Below are 25,177 nucleotides of genomic sequence, written 5' to 3' on the forward strand. Positions count from 1 at the left end.
CAGATAACTTTGGTGTGTCATCAGAATGAATCTTGAACAGCCCTTAAATCCAGGTGCGCATGCAGTAAAAATGATCTGTGATTGTAGGATGTAACAGTGTTCAAATAAAATGAGACTAAACGAAAGAGCGCTATTGGACCTAACATAGAGACAGTTGAAGAGAGAGCTTACAGAAGTCTCTGAGCTCTCAAATGCCACAAAGGAAGTGAATAGGGAATGGTTATGCAAGTCCTAAAGTCAGAAAAAGAAATTAACAGAGCAATTTTAAAGGAAAAATAGCTATCAACAGTTACTGGTGAGTAAAAAAGGTGTGTAACTCATTGTTTCCAAAATGATGTAGATCCCAGGACCTTATCTGGGTTTAGAAAGTGTTTACACTCATTCACAGAGGAAAACTGTAAAGGACTCGTCAGTGCAAAGATGCAACTTGTGTTCAGGAAGTCTTTAAACAACGGTTTTCTGGAAAACGGAAGGGGGTGTGGTGTGTGACTGAATACTTGCTGTCTTTCCATTTTTGCCCTCCATTTGCTACTGACGAGGCAAGTATCACATTGCATGGATTATTAGTTAGAACCACTCAGCCGTTCTCATGCTGGTATTCATCTTTTCTCATTAAGTCTTCTTTCTAGTTAGCAGTTCAAAATGATATGGAGGAAACACCAGCAAAAGTAGAAAATCTCTCAGTTGTGCAAGTAAATTATGTAGAGCTCATAGAATAACTTTATTAAAACCTATTTATTTTTCCTATTCAATCTGCATAAATTTATAGATCAGTTGCGTGGTCATGTATTACCATGCATTTGGCTTTATGTATGTAGCATGCATGCCTTTAGCTATTTGGAAAAAAATTCCCAGTTGAGATTATAGAGAAGGAAACTCAAGTGGTGTCTTCTATGAATTTTCTATACAATTTAAAAAATTATTTTTGAGACTGATATTACAGACACTCAAAGAGATCATTGCCATATAAAATACAGTTGTCCTGATTTTTAAAAATTGTAAGAGCACAATTCACCCTGTAACAGAAACTTATGATACCTCAGAAAGAATTGTTTTACCTCTTGACTAATCTTATTTTATCACATATTTAAAAGCTTATCTTCCAAAGATATCTTTCAACTACACAACTTGCTCATTTGTACATAGGTACTGTGGTGCAATTTGCTCCAGGCTTATGCCTCAAGCTTCACTATTTATGAGTCTTTAGCCTTAATTATCTCATAAATTACTTCGAAATCCCCAGGGGGAACCTTCCTATCCAAAGCAATATTTAGTTTTTATTTATTGCTGTAAGAGCAAAAATAAAGCTACAGAACGTGAGCAGACACAAATTTCTGACCATACATCTCCAAAAGAGGTTGAGCAGCAATATGTTCTGTATTTTGCCCTTTGAACCATGAATGCCTTTTTAAAAAATTCATTTACCTGATCTAAGTCTTTGAGGTCAGGAGTAGGTTTGATGTTGGCTTAATAGCAACAGGGCTTATTCATCCCCTGTGATGTTTTGTTTTGTTTGGGTTTGCCTTCTCATTTCACTATGATGTCATCTACATGCTTATGTACATTAGTGCTTCAATTCACCACTAGGTCTGTCTTCTTTCTGAAATGATACTTTCTCAAACCCCAGCCTTACTACGAATTGTATAATACCCTCTTCCCTGCCAAAAGACAGACACTTAGGATGCTGTCCTTTGAGTGTGCTCACTAAATTGAGAGCAAGTTCCTGTAGACTTTACATGTTGCCCCTATGCTACGTCTTCTTGTATCTAGTCTGCTCTGTTGATTTTTAACAGCATTTTAATGCAACTAATGTACTTTTCTTTGAGCTTACCCAGAAATTATCTGGACAAAACTGTATGGGTTGATAGTGAGGACTTATTTGTGGTCTCCATGTGCTTTCTGAATGGCTAACTTTGCATATAGTGTATGCTTAGATACACAAAACATTCTAGTGGTTTGGGTGGTGTCATGAAATGAATGTTAATTATCCATTTTTATGTTCTGATCTGTTACCTGCCCATTTGCTTTTTCTCCTGTGAGAAGATTCATTTAACTTTGTGTAACTAAATTAGACACATAAATCAATCAGAAAGTGCAGAGCTATCTTCATGAAATTAAGCTTTGCTTTAAATTATTTGTGGAGACCAAATTTGTAACATTTGGTTCCAAACTCAGAAGGCACTATTTTGTGTAGCAAAGACAATCCCTGGTCTTGATGAAGAATCAATCTGTGTGTTTCCCAAGATCAAACATTTAAAAGACATATGATCAACCTCCTCAGCTACTGTTACTACAGATGTTGAACTTTTTAAATGGTGCATAAATGACCTTCAGAGTTAGCATTTCTATACAATACAGGATTAGTATGTTTAATTATGAATGTCTGTCTATAGATAGTCATTTACACTGAAAGCTATGAGAAACATCTGTTTCTCTTGGTAAGATAAAGTTCGAAAAACTTTTCCAAATATTTTGAAGGTGTCAAAAGAAGAAGAAAAATATCTTTGAAAAATGAGAGGGGACTTTGGAACATCAAATTAATTGTTCCTAAATTTCCTGGGCAAGAGGCATATGTAGAGACGCAATGTGAAATTAAGTGTAGATTAGTTTGGTTGCAGGTAATCGATATATATGCACTTGTGGCAGGGAAAGGCGGTAGTGAGGGAAGTGATCTCTAACTTGTTCTGGAACTACCATATTACCTCCAAAGAGACTGAAGCACCTCATTTACATAACTGAAGAGTTTTAACTGAGTCCCTTCTTGATCTAGAATGCATCAAAAAGAGTTACAAGTCTTGCAATCCAGTACATCTTCTCCTGTTACCTGTAACATGAAGGAAAACACTTGATTATGGTCATTTGCAATTAGCTGTCACAGTTTCTCTACCTTGTTCAAAGAAAACAAAGTGTTGAAACAGCAGCTGATTTGCTTATCTGACACTTCTTTTGCTAATTGTGGCTGCCTCTGCCCTCTCATAAAAATAATATGACAGTATGTTAAACAGTAAAGAGATTGTTTGCTGGTGACTTACAACAATATCTGTTACTTGTCAGTATTTATGTAATACTGCAAGTGTTGCATGCTCGTAATAAGCAAGCAAGAAAACAAATGGACAACTCACTTTGCCTCTTGTTTATCTCCTTTGTAATATTTATGTTCTGATTACAAGAACCTAATAACTTGATCATTTTATATCTCATTTAAAATTTATTAATTTTGTAAGTAAATATTTGAAGTGAGGCATACTTTAATTCTCTTACTTTTCTTCTATCAAAGATCACAAATAAATAATGGGGCTAGTAACATGGTACAATTCTATTTAGGTCCTTTTCATACCCACATATGGAAATAATAACAAACAAGAAAAAAAAAAGCCCATTCTAATTATATAAGCTATATCAAAAACAGCTTTTCATAAAAAGTAAAGTGACCATGAACAAGAATGTACTAGACTGCTGAATCTGTGCCACTGACCAAATAACTCCTCAGCTGAGTCCTGTGAACAAATATAAGTCTAAACTGTTTTAAAAAACTTTTTGCCTATAGCACTTGGAATCTGAAAAGTGCCAGGAACCTATAGTAATATTTAAGGAAGTGGCTATACCATTTAAAAATTAATAAATATCATGAATTTGCAGGTCTGGCCTTAGTTTTTGAGTGGAGTTTATTGACAACTTTCTGTTAAAGTGTTGGGGTTTTTTTGTTTGTTTGTTGTGGTTGTTTTGTTTGTTGTTGAGGTTTTTTTTTTTCCCAATTCCACTTATGTGAAAGTGTGTGGGGTTTTTTGTTTTTGTTTTGTTTTGTTTTTTCTCAGTACACTGGCTCAATTTTGTCAGTTTTTTCCACTTTGTTCAGAAAATCTGTGATAAAAATTCCTTTTGAAATTGACTAGGTCAAAATATATATTTTTTTATAAACTGGTAAGTTCATTAGTTTTGAGCTCAACTTCAGCTCCAGGTCTTATATAGGAGAAATACATCAATCATTCTAAAGAACTTGAATCCTTCATGTTGCAGTGGAGGGTTCCCTTATCAGGGAAGGAAATAATCTCTGCATGAAGCTGTGTAGGAATCACAGAGCCAGGGACAGCTTTAGGGTTTGTGAGTGTTTGGGTATACAGGCAGGTTGAAGGTAACATCGTTGAAGGAAGATTGTCTGTCTGTCTGTCTGTCTGTCTATCTATCTATCTATCTATGTATTGATGTAGTAAGACAACTTCTGAGAATTAATATTAGTCTTTCTCATGTAGCACTTCTTGCAAAGAAGTTTTGAAGCAGATGCAAAGCCCATAGAGAATTACACATCATTAATTAATCTTTTCACTCTACACCAAAGCTGCTTTGTGGTAGCAATTTTGTGCATGTTCCCTAGGAATGTGTGCCTATAATTAAACTCAGCCCCAGTCACAATATAAATGAAGAGGTTGTTTTTGTCTGCTCTCACAGTAGTCACATTGGAAAGGAATTTGGGAGGAGCTGAAGAAAATGCATCTGTTTTCCAGAAGGATTTGCAAATACTGTCCATGTTAGAATTCATAAGGAATAAATCTTTTCTCCAGTCATTAAAATATGTGTCTTTGTGGGATAAAAGAGTCTATATGTTTTGTCAAAGGTACAGAAACTGTTATATTGAATTTGACAGTGCTATAGCCCTGTGCCAGATGGGGCTAGATGAAAATGAAAAAAAGTCCATTATTAAAGAAAAATTTTCTTAAAAGCTTTGAGTGTCTTTCACTACAAGCAGGGTGTAGTTTCTATCCTCAAGCAGAATAAATAGTGTCTATCATTTATTAATTTCTCCCCCCCACACACCTTTCACATAATAAGAACATAAGAAATCCCCGATTGAGTCTGCCGCTATGGTCTGCCAAGCCCAGTAGTGTCTCCAGCCCGTTTTCTCCAGCAGTGGTAAAGGGAGGTGCTATTTAAAGACCAAGCACATGAGCCCTGGCTGCCTTTTGCAGTCCATTCCCTTTGTATTTCTGCAGTTGCAAAGTCAATGTTTTAGGGATGGTATATAAACCTATTGTCCACAAATTCATCCAGCCTCTTTCTGAACCTGCTGATACTGTCTTTTTCCACAGATAGAATCTTCTGTTACCAAGGTGTATAATTGCTTTGCCTCTTGTATGTAGAAGTACTTTGATATATCGTGTTTTCAAATCTCCTGTTAGCCTCATCCAAGTATCCCTAGTTCAAGTATTACAAAATTTTGTTAATAGTAGTTCAACACAATGTTGCATATATGGTCATGCCAAAGTCTTGTATGGCAACAGAATTGTTATACATCTTCATTATTCTGTACTATTTTCTATTCTATTAAAAGAAAAAAAAATAAGGAGCTTTTGTTGAGTTGTTTATAGGACTGGTACTGAACGTTTCATTGTGCCATCTACAGTGTCAATAAATCTTTTCCCTGCCTGTTTAACTGCTTCAGAAACCAAAATTTTATTCCAAAACAGACATGATAAATATATTTATGTTGTAATTATAATAAGGAATTAAAGTTACAATTGCTTTAATTGTATTTTTAGCTTCTTTATTGCCCATTTTCCTATTGTGACTCAAGTTTTAAAGTAGAAGTAAGTTAGTTTCTCATTAGAACATAGCGTTTAAAAATGCAGAGGCATTTAGAGGGAGAAAATCTTGCTGACAACCTATGTAATGTACGAATGAAGCAATCAGATGAAGGATGGAAATGAAATTATGGCCTTCATGAGGAAAAGGAAATTAAGGTTATGGTTTCACTTTAGCAGGGAAGGCTCTATTTTAATGGAGAGATCATTCCCCTTTTAGATCATGAGCTATCTCTGTGGAAACATAACAGCTGTTAAGAAAGCAAATAATTAGTGACCAAGTATTCAATATATTTGACATTGCATTTTTAAACAATTTAAAATCTGCAAATCAGCTGAAGAAGACATTGAGCACTTGGTTCTCTTCAAAAACACTGTGTAGCCATCTCTGTTATTGATTCTTCACTTCCTTTTCATTCTAGAAAAAATAATCTAGTATACCTAAAACTGAAAAAAAACCTGTGAAAAATTGATTTCTTTGCTTCTTTTACTTCTATATGTGTACGAAGATTTATATTTTAGTTTTGATCACAGATATGTCAATATCGGACACTTCTAACTATAGCAAATTATACGTATCTGGTTTGAGTCAGTTTAAACAAAAGCCCTTTTGCCTCATCTTTTGGGATCAAATACATGTGAACTGGAACTTAATAGCTTTACAAATATTTACTGACTTTGCATGTTGCAATGGACAGCACTTTTCTGTAAAAGTTAATGACTGAGTATGAACGTGTGCTGAAGGTTGTAATGCTCTCTTATTGCAGCTTCTGCAAACAAGACAAGTTACCCATTACGTTCCAGTCCTGTGTGATCACGAAGGAGTGCCAGGTGACAGAGTGGTCAGAATGGACCCCCTGCTCCAAAACCTGCTTTGACATGACAACCCCTAAAGGGAATCGTACAAGAACACGGACCATTAAGCAGCTCCCTATTGGCAGTGAAAGCGAATGCCCGCAATTAGAAGAAACAGAGCAGTGTGTTTCTCAAGGAGATGGTGTGGCACCGTGCATTACGTAAGTTGGTTCATTTCAGTTCTCCCTATACTAAAATGAAGAATTTCAAATAAGCATGCCGGGCTGGTAATGGAATATTAACCAAATCATTATTAAAGAAGTAATGGGTTTGATTTTTTTTCTTCAATATACTTTGCTTATTCAGTGCTCTTCTTAAAAGCCTGAAGCGTGCAAATAGCGGCTATTATAGTGAAATCACTTCCTTTTCTAAATGCAGGAAAAACAAAAATACATATTTTTTGTTAGTGTTAACTTTTAAAAGGGGATGTTTGTGCCTATGCAGGCACAGTCAAGACCGTAATAAATCAATTGTAATAATTTGCCAATGATCTTTTCCCTACATAACATTTCTACGAGAACCATTGTTTTCTGAAGTACTTGTCTGTTTGCAGACAAATGCTTAACATAGGAAAGAGGTGATAAACATTTGATTAACAAACAGCCTTTTTTAATGAGGCTCAAGTTCATTACAACAAAGACAGGACTGGGCTCCAAATAGAAAATGGGAGAGCCTAACAGAGATGCTAAATAAATTAACCCTGTTTAAAATTTAGGAGGGGTGACAGCAAGCACTTTATGATGCAAGAGATTTCTGTAATCTCTACCAGCTAACAGAAATTAATGTTAAAAGTTGCAACTGTGTTTTTCTTTATCAAACTGGGAAAAGGGTCTGGGGAAATGTCATTTGATGTTAAGCATCTTTGACTGTAGCACATATTTTTAATTTAAGAGTTGAAATGTCATCTTTCCCCATCTTCAGCCACATTGGGAAGCAGTTTGCTTGATTTAGCCTTAAAAAAACTTATTGAGTAGAGAAGTCTGTGGCATTTCTTGCAGTTTGTAATCTTGATTGGAGTTTTAACAGGGAGTCACAGATCTTCTTTCCTGTGTATTCACTGATTAGAAAGCCCACAGCTTCTCATCATTCATCAGTACTTAGTAGGGATGCTTCAGTACTGCAGAGCCATCTTCTTATTCACAGTGAAAAATGAACTTATTGGAAGGTTTTTCTGAAGTAATAATAAAAAAATACAATTATAGCTTTACCTTGATATTCAGGAGAAACTTCTGTCTCTCTTATCAAAGATTAACAAGAGGCTTTGGGGTTTGTTTTTGGATGTTTGGGTTGTGGTGATTTTTTTCCCTCTCCTCTTCTGGCTCTTATGTTTCTCAGCATGGACATTTCTTTGATTTTGATTTTTTTTTTTTTTTTTTTTTCCCCCTTTGGTTTACATAAGTTATCTAGCTCTAAAATTCCAAGAGTCACAGTCTTGAAAGTCAGCTTATCTGGACACCGGCTATGTGTCTCTGTATATCAACTTTTTCTTCCCTCAAATAAAGTATTCATATGTGCAGTATGTTTCAGGAATAGAACAGAAAAGACCTTTCTATAAAGTGATGATATTAAAAGTGAAATAAGAGAATAAAAGTTTCCACCTGCATAAAATATCAGACAATGCATCTCTACATCCAAGAAATTGTGGGGCTCAGGCCTTCTAGAAAATGAATAAAGCTATTAAGGTGTTTCAGCTTGTATAACGTAATGATGCGTAGAATGGCTTCATGATTTCTAAAGATTCAATTAACTAAATTTGATCCAGGTATGGTTGGCGCACTACGGAGTGGACAGAATGCCGTGTCGATCCTCTCCTTAGTCAACAGGACAAGAGGCGAGGAAATCAGACAGCACTGTGTGGAGGTGGCATTCAAACTCGGGAAATGTACTGCGTGCAAGCTAATGAAAATCTCCTCTCCTATTTAAATACTCTCAAGGAAAAAGAAGGTAATTTTGATTAACTTGCAATAGAATTAGTGTGAAATCAGAGGACTCCAGAATTCCAAACCTTCTTGACAGGCATTGGATTCTGTCATGAATGCATTCTTACCTTGCAGTTTACTCTTAACCATACTTAAAAAAAATTTGGTTTAGATTAAAATACTTAATTGCAGTAGATTTCATTCTCTATGCTGCAAATATTGGTTCTTAGCTACAAATTACTTTTTCTTAATATTTACTGAAACATTTTTTTCTTATGGGAAGAATATCCCTCAGTAAGAAAGAGCTTGGGGAAGGTGAATCAAAAATTCTAGATGTGGTTCCTTCATATACTGTAGAATTCCTGTCTTAGGGATTGTTTTTTTCTTTCCTTTTATTTTCTTGATTTGTTCAAGTTCTTCAGTCACTTTGAGAACTTTAAGCCAATATGATTTTGTGGGTTTGCTTCCTAAATGGAAAGAGAGAAGAGGTGATTCCTTGTCATTATTACATTCTATACAGCTTCTTAAGACAAGAGAGAGTAGCTTAAGAGACAAAATATTTGATTCGCTTTGTAAAATGCACACTGAAGAACAACATTTGAGTATTTTATGTTACTTCTACTTCTGCATACATATGGATGTAGAAATTACTAATTAAGCTAAATGCATTTAGCTCATTAATTAAATTTTATCCTCTTCCATAGCTCTTTTATACAAACGTACATTATTAGTAATAAATAAATAAATACAGCCACACATTTTAGGAAAAGTAACATCATTTTACAAGTCATATAATACAACATTTAGAGCAGAGCTGACCAAACTGCAGGATAATGACATTTCTGCTGTGGGCTAAAGGTGCTCTCAAACTTGCTGTAGAAGTAGACCTTGTGGTCAGTATTAATGCTGACATCCATCTCAGTGTGACTGCTCAGATCAGTAGAGTGTGACTTGTGTGCTCCATTGGTCCCACAACTGTATTTATTGAAGAAGAAGCTTTCAAGCCGCTTCTTTTAATGGAAATCAGCTTCTATCCAAGGGCTTGTAGTAAATCGCCTCTGCTGAGCAGAGTTTAGATGCCCCCACCTTAGAGTAAAGGAGTAAAAGCTCCCAGCTAAGGAGAGGTAACAATAAAATCAGTGGCAGCTTACTGTTCAGAATGATGATTAGGATTTTGGTAGGCTGTGAAGTCTCGCCGGCTTAGGCGAGTGTGAAATCTGCCCTTATCAGAGTGTGACAGGAATACGCAGAGCCCATCAGGAGGTAATCTCTGCAGGCCCCAGAAAGCTGATTAAAATGTAACTAGTCTTTGGATGCATAAACATGAGAACAATTCTTCAAGAGCTCAAACTAGGGGTGAAGTGGGTCTTAGTTTAAAAAGGAGCTCTGGGGTGTTTCTGTATTAGGAGGCAGATTTTCAGAAGAGCTGCATCTCCATTCATCCTCCCTCTCTTCCCCCTCCCTCACCCCTCCTTCCCCCCTCCTTTCCTGGATTTGGTGTGGGCAAGAGCTGCTTTCCAGGCCCTCCTAGGAACAAGCAAATCAGTGCCTCTAAAAACAAAAGCATTTAGAAGCTAGGAGTGATTTGAGGAGGGGAGAAACCTGTGGGAGACATCTAGCAGTTTTAGCTGTGGGGAAACGCCTTCGTTTGCTGTTGGTTGTAGTGAATGCTGTCTCGGTAAGCCTGCTTTGAAGACCTCCATTCTCATATACTTATGGTGGCGTTTCCCTGTTATTTCAGAAAGTCAGTCACAGAGCAAGTCGAAGGCTAGTGCTGCACCTCTGCTATCGATCACTTTTGAAATAACAGGTAGGTAAATTAAGGCCTCTGGCTTAGCCTTTCAATCAAAAGCGTGCAAAGGAGGCAACGTCCCTTTCAGGGGAACTACATTGGCTGAATGTGTATTATGAACGTGTTTATATAGCTCTGAAATAGTTTAATGGATTTGTGCATTCTCAGAAAATTTGAGATCAATTTGAAAGTGACAGGCCCGAATTCAAACTAATGAAGTTCATTAGCCAGCGTGGATGCCAGGACAGTTCCCTGCTCCCACTCCTGAGCCATTTCAGCAAGTGACTGATATTTCTCCTGACTCTGAGCGCTGTGAATTGCTTTGTTGCATTCATAACAGCTATTAATTCTAGTCCCTTTTGTAGATTTAAAACACTGAGTTAGGGGTCCTGAAAGAATTTAAACTTCTAATACTTAGCTAAACCAGAATCCTCAATGACACTCAGCTCTGTATTGTCTCCTTTCAGAATTCACAAATTTAGACTCGAGGAAGAAGAGGCAATGCTGAATGTAGTAATTAGGGAGCTGATAATCAAGATTCCTGGAGGCCACTGTAATTCTGTCATTTACTTGCCACCCACATAAATTGTTTCATCTCTGTTCACCTGTTTAACCTATTAGTCATGAAGTTTATCTTGCAGTAAGCCTATGAAGTAGATTGCGTCATCCATTTCCAAGTACCTTTAAAACTCTCTATATAGAATGAGGATGGGAGGAAAATTCCTGTACGAGCGTAAATTTATTAGCTGTGAAACCAGTGTGACAAATGACCAGAGGGAGGAAAATGGAGTTGTATCTGCTTATACTGCTGCAGCCACGTAGAGATTAACTCTCTTTGCCAGCCTGGTCATTACTGGGCACTGGTATGTTTGTGGGTCCTGGAGAAGTATGAGGAGGTTGAGATCTTGATAAATGTAGCAAGAACTTAAGAACAGAACTGTGTTTTTTTCTTTTCAGTTCTTTTTCAAATGCAGTCATTCTGAGAGATGCTTTACAAGGGGATAAAACATATTCAGCTAAAATTTCCTAGTATACTAGATGATTTGAGGACAGGGTGATAGAATCTCATTTTAGTTTTTAGGTCATTACTTGAAATCTGAAATTTATTCAAAACTGAGCAAATTTTTTTTAGTTAGATTGAAGAAGAGAGATTATCAAAATGCATTCATTTTTCTTTCCATTTTTGGCCCCAAATTGGGTCAAATTCCACACAGAGCTTCTAGTGTTATACACAACCTAATCAGCATTCAGCATCACTGCCAAGGAACAAAGAACTGTCTTTATTGCTGCCACAGGAGAGTATTAAAGGAGAGATAATATAGGGATTTAAACTGCAAATTTCTGCATCCAGCATCATCCTCTCTCAAAGCATCTTTGCAAAATGATAAGCAACATAAGCTGAGTTCATTTATACTTTCTTGATGCTGGAAAAAATCTGTTTAAATCAGTGGGATCAAGATGTTCCTAAGATACCCAAGCAAGACAAAGTTTTCTTATTTTACTGTCATCTCAAAGAAAAAATTCTGAGTAATCCTGGGTGAAATGCATCCTGAGTCTTCAATGATGAAACATTTTTTTGTAATAATCTGGAACAACACTTGTCTGTGCTACTGTTGAATTATTTTGTTTTAACAGCAATATATAGCATCTGGTAGCAAACATTTGTACATCACTTATATTCTAAGAAGAGAATTTCAAAAATACTTTAGCATATTGATAGATTTATTGATACCACTTACCTGTCCCCAAAGCATTTTGTTTCTTCCTCTACACTCTAATGAGTCATGGAAAAGGTAGATATTTTCAGTAAGTGTTTCCACCATAAGTTTATTTTACAGTGTTTGCTGACAAGACCTAGAATTCTTACTGGACAGAAACCTCCAAAAAAATTGAAATTGAATTCTTGTTATTTAACTCAGTCTCTTTAAAGCCAAACACAGTCACAATTCTTCATATTTTAGAAATTCAGGACCATCACAAATTTCACTTGAAGCCAAATGGATTATGATAGTAGCACAGTAGTAACTTCTATTGGCAGAGTCTTAAAAATATCTATTTGAGGTGTGGAACACCTGTGATACTTTTATCTGCTACTTAAAGCTTGCTAATGAAAGGTGTCTGTTTTTTTTCTGAGTAACATACCATGAACTACTCTGATGGTAAGTGCTTTATCCTGATACAGCCTGGAGATTAAGCAAGGAATTCCGCAGAATGTTTTCTCTGTTCCCTGAAGCAAGGCGTCATCTCAGGGGTGTAATTGACCCTTAATTTCAGCTGTCTCACTTGGGCAATTCCTTGATTAAATCAAGGTTAAAAAAAGTACAGTTAGCAATTTCTTTTTTTTTTTTTCCCCAGTTTTATTTTGTTATTAGAAACTATTCAATACAAATTCAATTACAGGCAAATTATTTGTATTGATATCCGTGTTCTACACAAGATAGGCATATTATGTTGATTATCATGCATGTTAGGTGCTCATGTCAAGCTTATTGTAAAATTCAGTGTTCTGTCATAAAATTTAACTTCAACATAGCATTATTCAAATTTTGGAATATTTGTTCTTGTATCATTTTTTATTAAGAGATTGGTGAGCTGGAGGCAGTGATGTTGAATAACTGTATGCCGTCCTCATGCCTTCATTGTATGGAGCAACACAGTGTAAAACTGTGCCAAGGATGCAACATGGGAAGCCAGAATAGGGAGGCCGATGATTTTTCATTCACTTTTCCTTTAAAAAGTGAGAATTAAATGCTTTTTCTATAACTGGAATGATCTACTTAGGAAGTCTGAATGGAAAGAGACACATATATCTACAAATGAGACCATACTTAAACAACCTGGTGTTTACTTTAAGATTGTATCTATGGTTATTGATCTTGTCTTTCAGAAGGATATTTTGTCATATTCTGACCTTATTTCAGAGAGCTCTTTCCATCAAAAGAGACTATTTGTAGTGATGGCAGAAAAATAATGAGGTAAATTTCCTGTGAAAAAATGCTGAAGGAGTAGGATGAGTGTGTTTTAAGCTAAGGAATTGCATGTTTCTTCAATCAACTGAAGTGAATGAGTATGACAGACTTCAATTTGCCTTCCAGCAGATATTCTCTGTTTAGTTTAATATTTTGTGAAGTCCTATATTATGAAAGAGAATTAAAATCTCACTTGTAATTAAATAGTATATTTTAATTTAGAGTTCTGTGTATTTAGTCTGGCACCTTATAGAGTTGTCTTGTTATTTATGTAACCTGGGAATTCAAAAGAGTAAATTGTGGAAGGAGAAGGGTGATTTTGGTCTCTTCCAGAGCTTATTGGTCCTTAAAGAACACAAGAATCTGCCTTGACATTTCTCTTTAGAGTAATATTTTAATGAAAAAATCAATTCTCTTGAGCAGAGTTTTAATTATTTATATGCAAACCATAGATGTATCTAAAACAAAGCCTTTCTCAAACTAAATCTTATTGCTGAATGTGCACTTGAAGGTCTTTAGAGTAAAGAAAAAACAAAATGTGGTCATAATTTTAACTGTGTTTCAGGTTATAGCTTAAAATTAATCTTCTAAACATTAATTAGGCAGGCTTTTGAAGTTATAATATCACACAAGAGCAAATGGATTTATACAGCTTTTTCTTCAGTTTCTTAAGTGAAGACAAACTGAACAAGACAGCAAGACATTGATTTACACAGAGCACAATGCGAACAATTGTTGTAACATCATCTATCCATTACATGAGAGGACCAGGTCCAAGAGGGTGCTGCAATATCTACTATTTTCCCAACTCCACGTTATCAGATTTGGCTCTGTTCATGCAGAGAGTTAAACTGGTTTCTGCTTCGTTTGCTCAAGATAGGCATTTTACCATCACTTCATCAGATGAAAATGATGACAGCAGTCTTTTTGAATGAAGGATAGTGTTTTCCTCTTAGAATAAAAGATCGTGAGTGGTGACGTGTGAGAAATGTGTTGACTTTGTTTTGACAGCCTCAAGGCCAGTGGACCGTAAGCTGTGTACGGGACCTCTTCCCAGCACCTCCCAGCTGTGCCATATCCCCTGTCCTACAGAGTGTGAGACCTCAGCATGGTCAGCCTGGGGACCATGCACCTATGAAAGCTGTGATGACCCTCAGGCCAAGAAGGGTATGTAAAAATTCAGTGAAGCCTTTTAATGGTGATTATTTTTTATTCCTAAGTCACTAGGGACCACTGGCTATGCAAGCATACTGAATTTTGTACCAAGAAGACTATATCCAGTGCCTCAGCATCAAAAAAGGTCATTGAATTAGGACTGTATTTATCAGTACTGCTCCACCAAAGCTGGCAAAAATGTAGACTGTTTACTAAGCTCTCAAGATCAGGTTGGATAATTACAAGTCAATTCCAGTTTTAAAATTTAAACTGAAATGCATACTGTTTGTGTACGTGTTCAAATCACAATTCTCTTTCCAAAGGAGGACAGAAGCAGCCTTTGAGGTGCATAGTGTCCAAGTCACTTAAAGGTTTACAGTTCAGTGATAGCTTAAGAGTTCACCAGTAGACTGTAAAGCATTCTCTGGCAAAGAGTTGAGACCATTCACTGTTGATAACTGACACTGTTTACTGGTGACATATTTACTGGTTTCAATTTTCATGTGTTTAACAGTTTATTCCTATGCAAAACAGGTTGTAGTAACCTGATATCAAAATAGGAAAGCAAGAATACAGTGACAAGGACTTAACGTAAGAAGACTTCAGGTTTCTAGCTCTAAATAAGAAAAAGTGGCCAAGTCATTGCTGTGATGTGATGTGATTATCTGACAAAAGCTGAGAATACAAACTTCCTTGATTGAAAACACTCATTAGAAAGAGCAGCCACATATGTCCGCTTGAAGGAGCAACTGTAATTGCCACATTAGCTTAGCTGCTTCTTCCTGATATACCGTTAGCTGCCCTTCAGTCTGGGCAGCAATAATCCAAGTTTTACAGTGCTGTCTCAGGGTAATGTGACCTGACCTTGATCAATTCAAGAAAGAAAAAGCAGTTCATTGTGTAAGCCCATTGGATTGAGTATTCTCTGAGTATAGCAGTCAAGTAGCCTGTTATTTCTGTTGTTGTTTCATCACTGAAAGATTTGCTACATTTTCAGGACTAATGTTTAGGTTTGTGAGACTGATTTGGACACCTGCCTAATGGAAATGTATTAGGATGTATTTTATGCAAGTCTTTATTCCTGCACACATGACCAGGAATCTCTTCTCAGCTATCAATGTTTTCCTCTTATCTGGAAATTCTTAGATTTTGTTTTACAGTTACATTTACAGTTCTGAGAGAATTATGTGGAAGTTGTACAGGCACTCCCAGTTTTAGCAGTGAGTCTCTCTACATATTTCAGGAATAGCCTTTACTGTGGATCATTTGCCACCTTTGTTACATTAGACACTGGGGTTCTTTTTGTGAAATTATATCAGTCTTTTGTGGCAGGCTTAGTAAACCTCTTCAATTTAGAAAAAAATAGACACATGGAAATATATTTTTAGAGTAATATTTGTTATAATTAAGAGGCACATCTTCAAAAAAAGAATTATTTTTTGCACATGTGTCTTTGGAAAATCTCTCCTGTTTAGTTTGTGTCCTGGTAGATATTAAAGAGTTATACATAATATTTTATATAAAAAAAAATCTGTGTATTACTAACCTGTCTGCATATCAAGATGAAACAAAGACTATGAAGAGATGTGAAAAGAAAGAAAACTTTGCCAAAATTAAAATATTCTGATCAGATATATCAGAAACTCTACACAAGAAACTATTTCCTGATTCTGTTCAGTTTGGTTAGGTGGTTCTGACTGTAGATTAGTCTGGCTTTTTCAACATGCCATCCTGAAAGTGAGAGAAAGGCTTGTTCTCAGAGAGTGACATGGGCTTGGCAGATGACACACTGTATAAAGGCCCATGAGTTTCTCCAATCGAAAATGAGCCTAGGTAATCTTAAGGAAATTTGTAAATGCTCACAAGGAGAGTGTTTAGAAGCTGATTTCACTTGATAATCTATGCCTGTTGGAAGGTACCTGAGAAGAAAACAAACAACATGTGTGAGAAATGGCAACCCCACAATGTAGTTAGCAATGTAGTCAACAATTTGTTAGATGATCCAGCAAGAGAGATGCATAGGAAATTACTCCTGTCTCCCTCCTGGAGTACATATCACTAGGATAAACAGGGATTCAAAGCAAAGCTTACTGAATAAACTCAAAACTTATGATGCTCTTGTTAAGTTTTACCTCCCTTCCTTCTTCGACTAATTCTACTCAGTTATCTAAAACGCAGTGTTGCACTGAGTGTCCGTGGTATCTTTTACACAGAAGAGAAACTTAACCATTCACTTAGATGTAGATAGGTAAAAACCTCTTCACTTTGCATTTTAGAATTGACTTATTCTTCCCTTTCTATTTTCATGGACATTTCAGGCTTTAAACTAAGGAAACGGCGCATCACCAATGAGCCTACGGGAGGAACAGGAAACTGCCCTCACCTGCTGGAAGCCATCCCATGTGAGGAGCCCTCCTGCTATGACTGGAGAATCGTGGGGTTGGAGGAGTGCATTCCTGACAATGAGAAGCCATGTGGCACTGGTACACAAGTTCCTATTGTTGTCTGCATCAACAGTGACGGTAAGATGCTTTTCCCCACAGTCCACAGCAACTAGAGTGAAGATGCTAAAATATAGTCCAAAAGGGTAGCAATTTTTGTTGTTCTCAGCTTTCTCAGTCCTCAAGACCAAGACGACTGGAAGAGAGAGAAATGTCTGTTGTATTGGTTAAGTAGGATAGGCCCTCTGGTTGCTCTAGGATCCAGCTCCTTCTCCTACATGCTGTAGGTTTTCAAAAGTTCCCAAAGAGACTTTGAGAAAAGTCAGTAGTAAATGGCTATTGCTTTTCAGTAGGTCAGACTCATGCCTGCAATGACTTGACTGAATTTTCTGATGTAATCCTACTAACAAATCTGATCTGCTGAGCCCAAAACCATATAAAGTGTGAGTAAAATAAGACGTATTGCACTAAGCATAGCTGGAAGAAAAATAATAATGTGTTTATTAAAAAGCATGGTTTGATATGTGTTATGAAGTTGGTTTGACAGTCCAGGCTGTCTTTCTTCTTCAAAAGGTCAGAAAAAATACCATCATTATTTAGTTATCCTCTGTGAGAGAAAACAGATTTTGCATGACACAGTCATGAAAACCTATTTTGAAAGCTGCTTACAAAATACTTTAATCTATGGAAGACTCATGGATTACTGTTGCAAGAATATTCCTTATTAATTCATAATACTATAGTTTAGAGCAGCATGTGAATTAAAATAATTTTACTGACTACAGTGTAGTTATGCTAAGAAACTTCTACCTCCCTATAGAGGATTAAGTAAGTGTACATCTCTGATGAGTATTTAACAGCTACACAAAATATTTTATACTTAAATTCATCAGAAGTAATAAGAACTGATTATAGAGAGATTTAAATCTTCAGCTTTCATGTTCAATAATTTGGGTTGTAATTGAGTTTTGGGGCTTAAATTGGAAAAATTAGAGTGTACATTTTATTTTTCTGCCTACACCTAAAAGAACTGGTAACCCTTTTTACAGCCCAGACAGAGATTAGCCTACAATTACGATATTGAATCTACTACATTTTATGTTCCTTTCCTAAAACAATCCCTTCACAGTGTAATAATTTCTTGGCAACAACACTAAAAATATTTGAAATTTTGTTTGTATACATTGTCAGGTGAAAAATGGCCTTTTCCTCATAAATTGAATTTTTCCCTATGTAATTCTGAATTTTTTTTTTTCTTTTTAATAGCAAAAAAAAATTGTAAACCAAACAATCAAGTGTATTTTTTTTCTTTGCTAGATTTCACATAGTTTGGCTTACCTTCAGTTTTGAGGAGTTTTATTTGCTCACTTGTCTAACTTCTGATCAGCCTAATTTCTTCTGAGATTGTAATACAGACATTTATGTTGACTATAATTTATTGTAACCACAATACATTTGGAGGATGCAATTGAGCTTCTCAACTTTGAGATAAGTTTTATGTGTATGGTATTTTCTATTCTGTTTCAAACTCACAGGATTTGCTCTCTGCACTTCATGGTCTTTTTTGGCAAAATTGGACTTGTGATTAACTTCTTTACTGACAGTATTAATCTTTGTCTGTCTTCCTGACTTATATAGCATTATTTATTACTATAATTAGATTACATTATACATTGCCTATATCAGTAATCCATCCCAAAAGGAGGGAGAAATCAGGCTTTGGCCATGTGCCTGTTAGTATTTAAGATTAAAGAGTTTTGGACACAGCTTCAAAGAATGGAGAAAATGAACTGCAATTATGGTTTCTTTTGCAAAGGTCTAATCACCCACAAAGGTATGTGTTCAATATCTTTGACAGAGTGCAAAAGCAATGGAGAGTAATGCAGTGGATTGCCTCAGCTCTCCCTCAAAATTACTTCCTTCTCTTAGTTAAGAACTTCTGTGATCTTCACCAGTAACACTAAGTGACTTTTCCTTGGGTCTCTCCTGAGAAAGATTAGCATGATACAGTAGAAGCAAATTGTGAAGTAAGGAACCACCAACCTCAGTAACTCCCATCTAGTACTCTGGCCTCCTACCCTGGCACGTGTATCCTTCTTCATCAAATGCTTCTTGCGGGCATCCAGATTCTGCTTGCAAAATCTAGGAGAGCAGCACCTTGCAATCAGGCAGGTTTTACATCAAGCCCTACAACTGCAAGGTAGTTTGCAGTAAAATAAAGTTTGGATAATTGTCTGAACATCATGGTTTAAATGAATCATAATATGAAATTTATGATATTCAGTGTTCTTTGAGCACTTCTTGGAGAAGACTGCATTGACTGTCAGTTGAAGACTGTGGTTCAATTAATGGGATAATTTGTGTGATAATCGCATGTCATAATTTTGTTCTTAATGGCACACAGGGAATTTTGTTCAGTTTTATGGGTAAAAATGACTGTGAAGGGAAACGACATGTGGAAAGAATTAATTGTTGATTGAGTTTGCTGTGTTACTTAATCTGAAATAATTTTTACTTAACAATACCCTCTTCAGTATTTTCAAGAGTTTATTCTGTTTTGCTTTGGTTTTTAGTTCATATGAATTAATTAGCCAATCTTAAGTCAGTGCCTGGATAGGAGAGATTGAATCAAAGGGACTTAAGCATTGTGTACTGTAAATATACTGCTTTATCTAAAGATAAACCCCATGCTGATGAGTATCTTTTCTTTCTGTTGACTGTTGTATCATTATATATGTTTAAAGCATAATTAGTTGGGATAACATGTCTTGACCTGGGTGTTTTACTTTGCAATTAGAATCAAGTAACAGTGTTTGTGAGATTGTTTTATATAATTGGAATGAGCTTCTCTCTTCCATTTGGTGTAAAGATAAGAGTCATTACAGCCTTTGAGACAATAGCAAACAATAGATTATCCTCCTGTGTTGTTGCTGGAGGCTTATGATTGTCATTCTCTTTCCACAGCGGATTGCAGTAATCAGAATTTTCATTCAGGCTGAAAAAAAATATGACAGTTAGTACCCTAGGTTGTCATTGTAGAGGCTATAATGAACTTTGATGTATTTTGTTATATAAATGGAACTTCAGCCTTTTATTGTGGAAAGAACCTTTTCAGAATAAATATTCTTAGTCTTCCAGGAAATTTTACAAAGAAGCTCCTCTCTATGAAAAAACCTTTCAGTTGTGGAAACTCCAATACTAGGCAGAAACTGATCAGAATTCCTCTATTATATGCATTATTTTAATAATTAGAGACACACTACAGATCAACTTTTGCTAGTGATAGAATGACATTTTTTAGTAAATCATAATTCATCTATTTATGTATTTATGCAATATATATAAGGCAAACTTTTATGCATACACACACACAGAGGTATGTACATATTATCTATGATTAAGTCCTTTAATGTAGTTCAGAAGAGTGATTTTACAACAGATGAATTATCCCTATTTCTCTGTAGCTATGGAAATCTACGAAGAATACCATTTCAAAAATATTTCTGTACTAAAGACTCAGTCTATTGTAGGATAGCTGACCACCTCTCCACTCCATAACAGATACATTAGTGCTATTTATATGTAAATAGGGCAAAATAATTTCTGACATAAAAGTCTGCAAAATTATCTACTGCTGAAAATGCCTACAAAATGCTGGTTCATGCATCACACTTTTATTAGGTTTTTACCTTTGTGCCAAACTCTGCAACACAGGTACCACAGGGGCTGTAGCATTAGCAATGTTTTTCTGACCCTCAGACAGTAGGCTGAAATTACTTGCTCATTTTGTAGGAACATTTAAATAATAAATTGCTTTACAACCTTTATAATATACTGGGCTTTGTACCATTGCATGTATTACTCTGGATAAACCAGATCTCGCTTTTGAAGGGCAAATTTCTTCCAGACCTTCTTCGAGTTCACTAATTGTTGGATTACATTTAGCTCCACAGGGGAAAAGGATGGACTCAGTGCCATCTCCTGCCTCACAGCTGTGAGAGATGACGAGCCTTAGAAGAGGGAGCCATGGCAACCGCAAAGCTCTTTGTGTACAGGCAAATTCCTGCAACTCTTTGAAGTAGCAAAATTGTTCCTGAAGTACTGTAGGCATAGATACGTGCTGACATAGATGAGTGCCACAGGTTCTCTTCTGGCACCTGGACATATGTGGGTGACGCAGGTCTGGTCTTCTTGAGCCTGGAGCATGAATTTAAACCATGGTGTTGGTAGTTAATTAAAAGATACAGAAGGTAAACAAGACTGTTTTGTTAAGACACTCAAATACATGCTAAAGGAATAGCTTCTGGTCTTCATTAATTTTTATAATGGAAAACAATAGGAGAATAAATGGAAGCTTTATATGTGTGCCCAGGTATAAAGAATCTACTTCTGCCCTTTCTATTGTGTGGCTATATGTATTGAATGAAGAATCCACCAGACTGGTTGGATTTTTTTAATGATTACTTAGAAAGAAAATATCTACTTTGTGTCACTTTATGACTTAGTTCTTTAAAAAGAAAGAAGGGCCAGATTGGAATTCGAATTACATTGAATTATTGAGTTAATCCTGTAAGAGAACCCAGATCAAAATCTGGCCAATGCTCAGCAGTCAATTAGTAGAAAAATACAGTAGATAATGACAGTTTCTTTCGGCACGTACTGCCTTATGATTACAGGAACTTGGTTATATGGGCATTAGTCATCATTTCCCAATATTAATTTCCGAGCTATTGTCATTACAGAATTGATTTGAACTGTTCTTATCTGTCAGACAGCTTTTAGGTTGACCATCTGAGGCATTTAAATCAAATGTGAGGTGCACACTTTGGTCTTCACTGTAAATGCATAGGATATTAAATTTATAACCCGGTCCTTTATTTCCTTTGATTTGTCTGGTTACATAAAAACTACTGAGTATGTTGACTGGATGTTTGTTATAGGTAAGAATTTGTTACTGACGATAAAACAGAGTCAGTTTAAAGGACCTTAAAATGGATACTCTCAGGCCATGACATTTCAGAGCATTGGACTTCTAAGGCATTTCTTTTTAACAAGATTTGCTTTATTTAGTATAAAGGAATATAAGGAAAAAATAGTGCACACTATTGCTTAAACTATACCATTTCAGTTTTCTGAGAAGTTTGATAATTGATAATTCTTCTGTCAATAAAGAGTCACATTTAATATATCATACTAATTCCTTTCTGCCTCTCGTCTTGACATTAGGAAAGTGGATATTTCCCTATTAAGTTCCACATAAGAACCGGTGGTTTTAGTGTTTGTATAACATTAAGTGATTTCATTGCATCACTTTAAATGCATCACTTGCTTTCTGAGTGTCTTTAATAGTTGGCCTGGAATGTGATGTGATTATTTCCATTAAAGGAATAAATAAAACAAAGCCAGAGTTTCATCTGCATTGTGCAATAAACAAGTATCATTTATGACAGTGCAATAGACCTTGTTTCCAATTTATCACATTTTTGAAGACAGAGTTGGTATGGGCAATGCCTGCAGAGACATTAATGTTCATGAAGAATATAATTAAGTTAAAAATAGGTGGGCTAACTTAATTACCAAAATCTTTTTCTTTTGTCATAGATCATAATTAGACACTCTAGTCAGATGAGTTCCCTGGGTTTTGGCATGTTTACTTCTGAAATATACTATAACATATTTGCAGAGAAGCTGTACTGGTGTACTTAAAATTTATTGGACATCTAGGAGTAGAAGTTGTCCTAGTGGGAAGTACAAATATTCGTGAAATATACCGCAGAGAGTGCAATTACCTGTTTCATATTATGTATGCTCTTAGTAACCTGCTTTAGTTTTGATGGCACAACCAGATGGAAAAGTAAGATATTGCAAGAACTGCTTGTAGTAGCAACAGGCAAATTAGGAGAGGGGAGATTTTGGTGCATAAATTTTTATTTACATAGCAGTCTGTAAAGCAGGAACCCAGTCCTGATTAGAATCCAAGCTTCCTCATAATAATGATAATAATGCAGAGAGTCATAACTGTAGATACATTTCAAAGCACTGTTGTATTTTTTTTAGGAAGGTCAGTTTAATGCTTTACAATCTTTCTATTTGTTACTTCAAATTATGCTGTTATGAAAAAAAGGTGTTTATGGACTTACGTATGGGTTGTAAAACTGGATTTATAGACATAGTATTGAATTTCCTTGGTTTTGTATTTGTGTATTTGATGGGAGTCAATTTTCCATGTGAGAGAAAAAGGTTTTACAGGCCTATTTATATTTTCTGACAACCTGCATGATAATGGTAAATTTTCTTAATAAATGTTATCAAACTTCAGAGCTCTGAAACTAGTGTTTTGATAAATAGTGACAATTAAAATATCTTCATTGGCCAGTCACTTTGAGCCAGAAAAATACAAATTTTATTCTCAGTACTTCCAGCCTGAAGCAGCTCATTGTCTGACCTTTCTTTCAGATCATAATTTGTGTTGAGTCCCAATTAATGTAAAACCACTCTTATCTACCAAGAAATATTTGATTTCACAAGTGTTCCAGTGGGAGCTTAAAGAGGCTTGAGATAATCTGTGTCATTTTGCAATTCTTGTAACTCCTGTGCATTGCACAAGCACCGTCTCTACCAAATACTTAAGAAAACTTCAGGCGAAGAATAAAATGTACTCAGCCACAATGATTACTTCAAATCAGAGCAAACAACTGAGGATTTAACCTTCTCCAGTGTTCCCAGTCATCTGTTCTGGATTTTGGGGTGCAAGTACCTTTTGCAGGTTTTCAGCTACATAGAGTCACAGATCTGTTGCAGAGGGAAAATAATGGATTTGTACCTGGGATTTGGTGAAAAGGTGGGTGGAAGACAAGAGGAAGAAACTGATACTGACCAAGCAATGAGGTTAAGAACTGGGGAAAGGTAGGATTTGACCCTTATTTCTGCCAGAACACTTTACTGAGAGCAAGTAAGGAACTCAAAGGAAGTTGCAAAATTTCTCTACATTACAGGGATTAGGGGGAGGATTCAGTTTGGGGATGATCAGCCCAAGAGGGGATTTGACAAGCAATTGGAGGGAACTTGGCAGAGGTGGGTGAAAGGGACAGTGAGTTGACTGACTGGAATTAGTGTCTGGAGAAAATTCGGCTGGATAAGAAGCCAGAGAAGGCGAGGAAGAAAGGAAATTCATCACTTTTGGAGCTGGAACACAGTGCACTGTAGTCTGCTCATGCTTTTGTCCCATGACATCACCCTGCAGAGCAGTAAGTGTCCAAAGTCAATGCAACACCCATGGCTGAAGTACTGTTTCTCATTTGGTTTCTTTTTTAAACCAGAAAATTGGAAATAAATATTATGTCAAAAATAAGTATTTTAGGTTGCAAAGCCAAGACCTCAAACATTAGGCAGTTAAGGTAGGTTGTCTGGTTCGTATGCAGAATGTATCAGATGGAAGACTTTTAATTATTTAATTGTGTCTACATTTCATTTTCCCCACAGAACCTGCTACTTATTTATGAAGTGTATGTATCTGCTTTGGGGATTAAGTGGCTTTTTGTGCTAATGAATGCTTTGTCTTTGAGACAACTAGCCTTAGTTGTCTCCTTCTTCAGGGTTTAATTTTGCTTCTCATTTGTTCAGCATCAGCAAAACGTAAATAATACTGACCTATTACATCTTAAGTGTTCTGAAAATGCAAGTATTAATGGGTGTCTGATTGCCACGATGGAAAGATCTTAGGAAAATTACCAATTCTGTTTTAATAACACTTTTAATTAATGTGTGGTAAATAAAACATAGGCTCATGCCTTGAACAAAGAGAATAAAACTAAAAATACCAAAGAGCTACTCATTAAGGAGTTCCCAATCTGTGAACTGAAAGAGGAAGGGACCCAGTGGAAAAATAATAAGCATGTGATTATGCAATTGAAAAAAACCTATATTACAAAGGCACCTTTAATTCTGGCATTTACTGCTGTTTGATCTCTTGATATAATAGTGGGGGTAATTTATGGATTAGCTATATACATCTTGCCCTAGGAATTAACAGATATTTGGTTTTAATTTTACTAATTTGAGACATCCTTTATTGGTACTGATATTATTTTATAAATGGCAAATTGCTGTGTTAGTCTTTTCCAGTGAAAATACATTAAGTAGAAACTATGTCATATATCTTGTTCTGAATGTCTCAGAATGGACTTTTTTTAAGATGGGAAAAAGAAGAATAACACTAGCTAGAAGCTTCTTATGTCTTGTGGGAGGCTTCTAGAAGACCTGTGATGTCCTTCTAGTAGGGGAAGGGGCTCTTATTTCTATGGTACAGCCAATTTTTCTGAGTAGGTTCAAATCTGCGGTGACATCTGTCAGATTTCTGTGACTTTAGGATGTTAACTTGTATAACTTACTAGCGAAGTAGAAAATTTATAAGGTACCTATACTTGCAGATGTGTTCCTGCTACTTTCGGTTTTGTTGCATAACTATGTT

At 35.9% G+C, this 25,177-nt stretch overlaps 1 protein-coding gene across 1 annotated transcript in view; it reads left to right on the forward strand.

Annotated features, from left to right (window-relative positions):
* THSD7A (thrombospondin type 1 domain containing 7A) overlaps window positions 1–25,177 on the forward strand; it is a 195,306-nt gene that overhangs the window by 86,696 nt on the left and 83,433 nt on the right. Inside the window, exons 3-7 of the mRNA XM_082045561.1 lie at window positions 6,344–6,592; window positions 8,194–8,375; window positions 10,092–10,160; window positions 14,123–14,278; window positions 16,585–16,788. Of these exons, the coding sequence (XP_081901687.1) occupies window positions 6,344–6,592; window positions 8,194–8,375; window positions 10,092–10,160; window positions 14,123–14,278; window positions 16,585–16,788 (860 nt within the window). The remainder of the gene's footprint in view (window positions 1–6,343; window positions 6,593–8,193; window positions 8,376–10,091; window positions 10,161–14,122; window positions 14,279–16,584; window positions 16,789–25,177) is intronic.

Source organism: Streptopelia decaocto, assembly GCF_964273445.1.
Source record: "Streptopelia decaocto genome assembly, chromosome: 2".
NCBI classification, from domain to species: Eukaryota; Metazoa; Chordata; class Aves; order Columbiformes; family Columbidae; genus Streptopelia; species Streptopelia decaocto.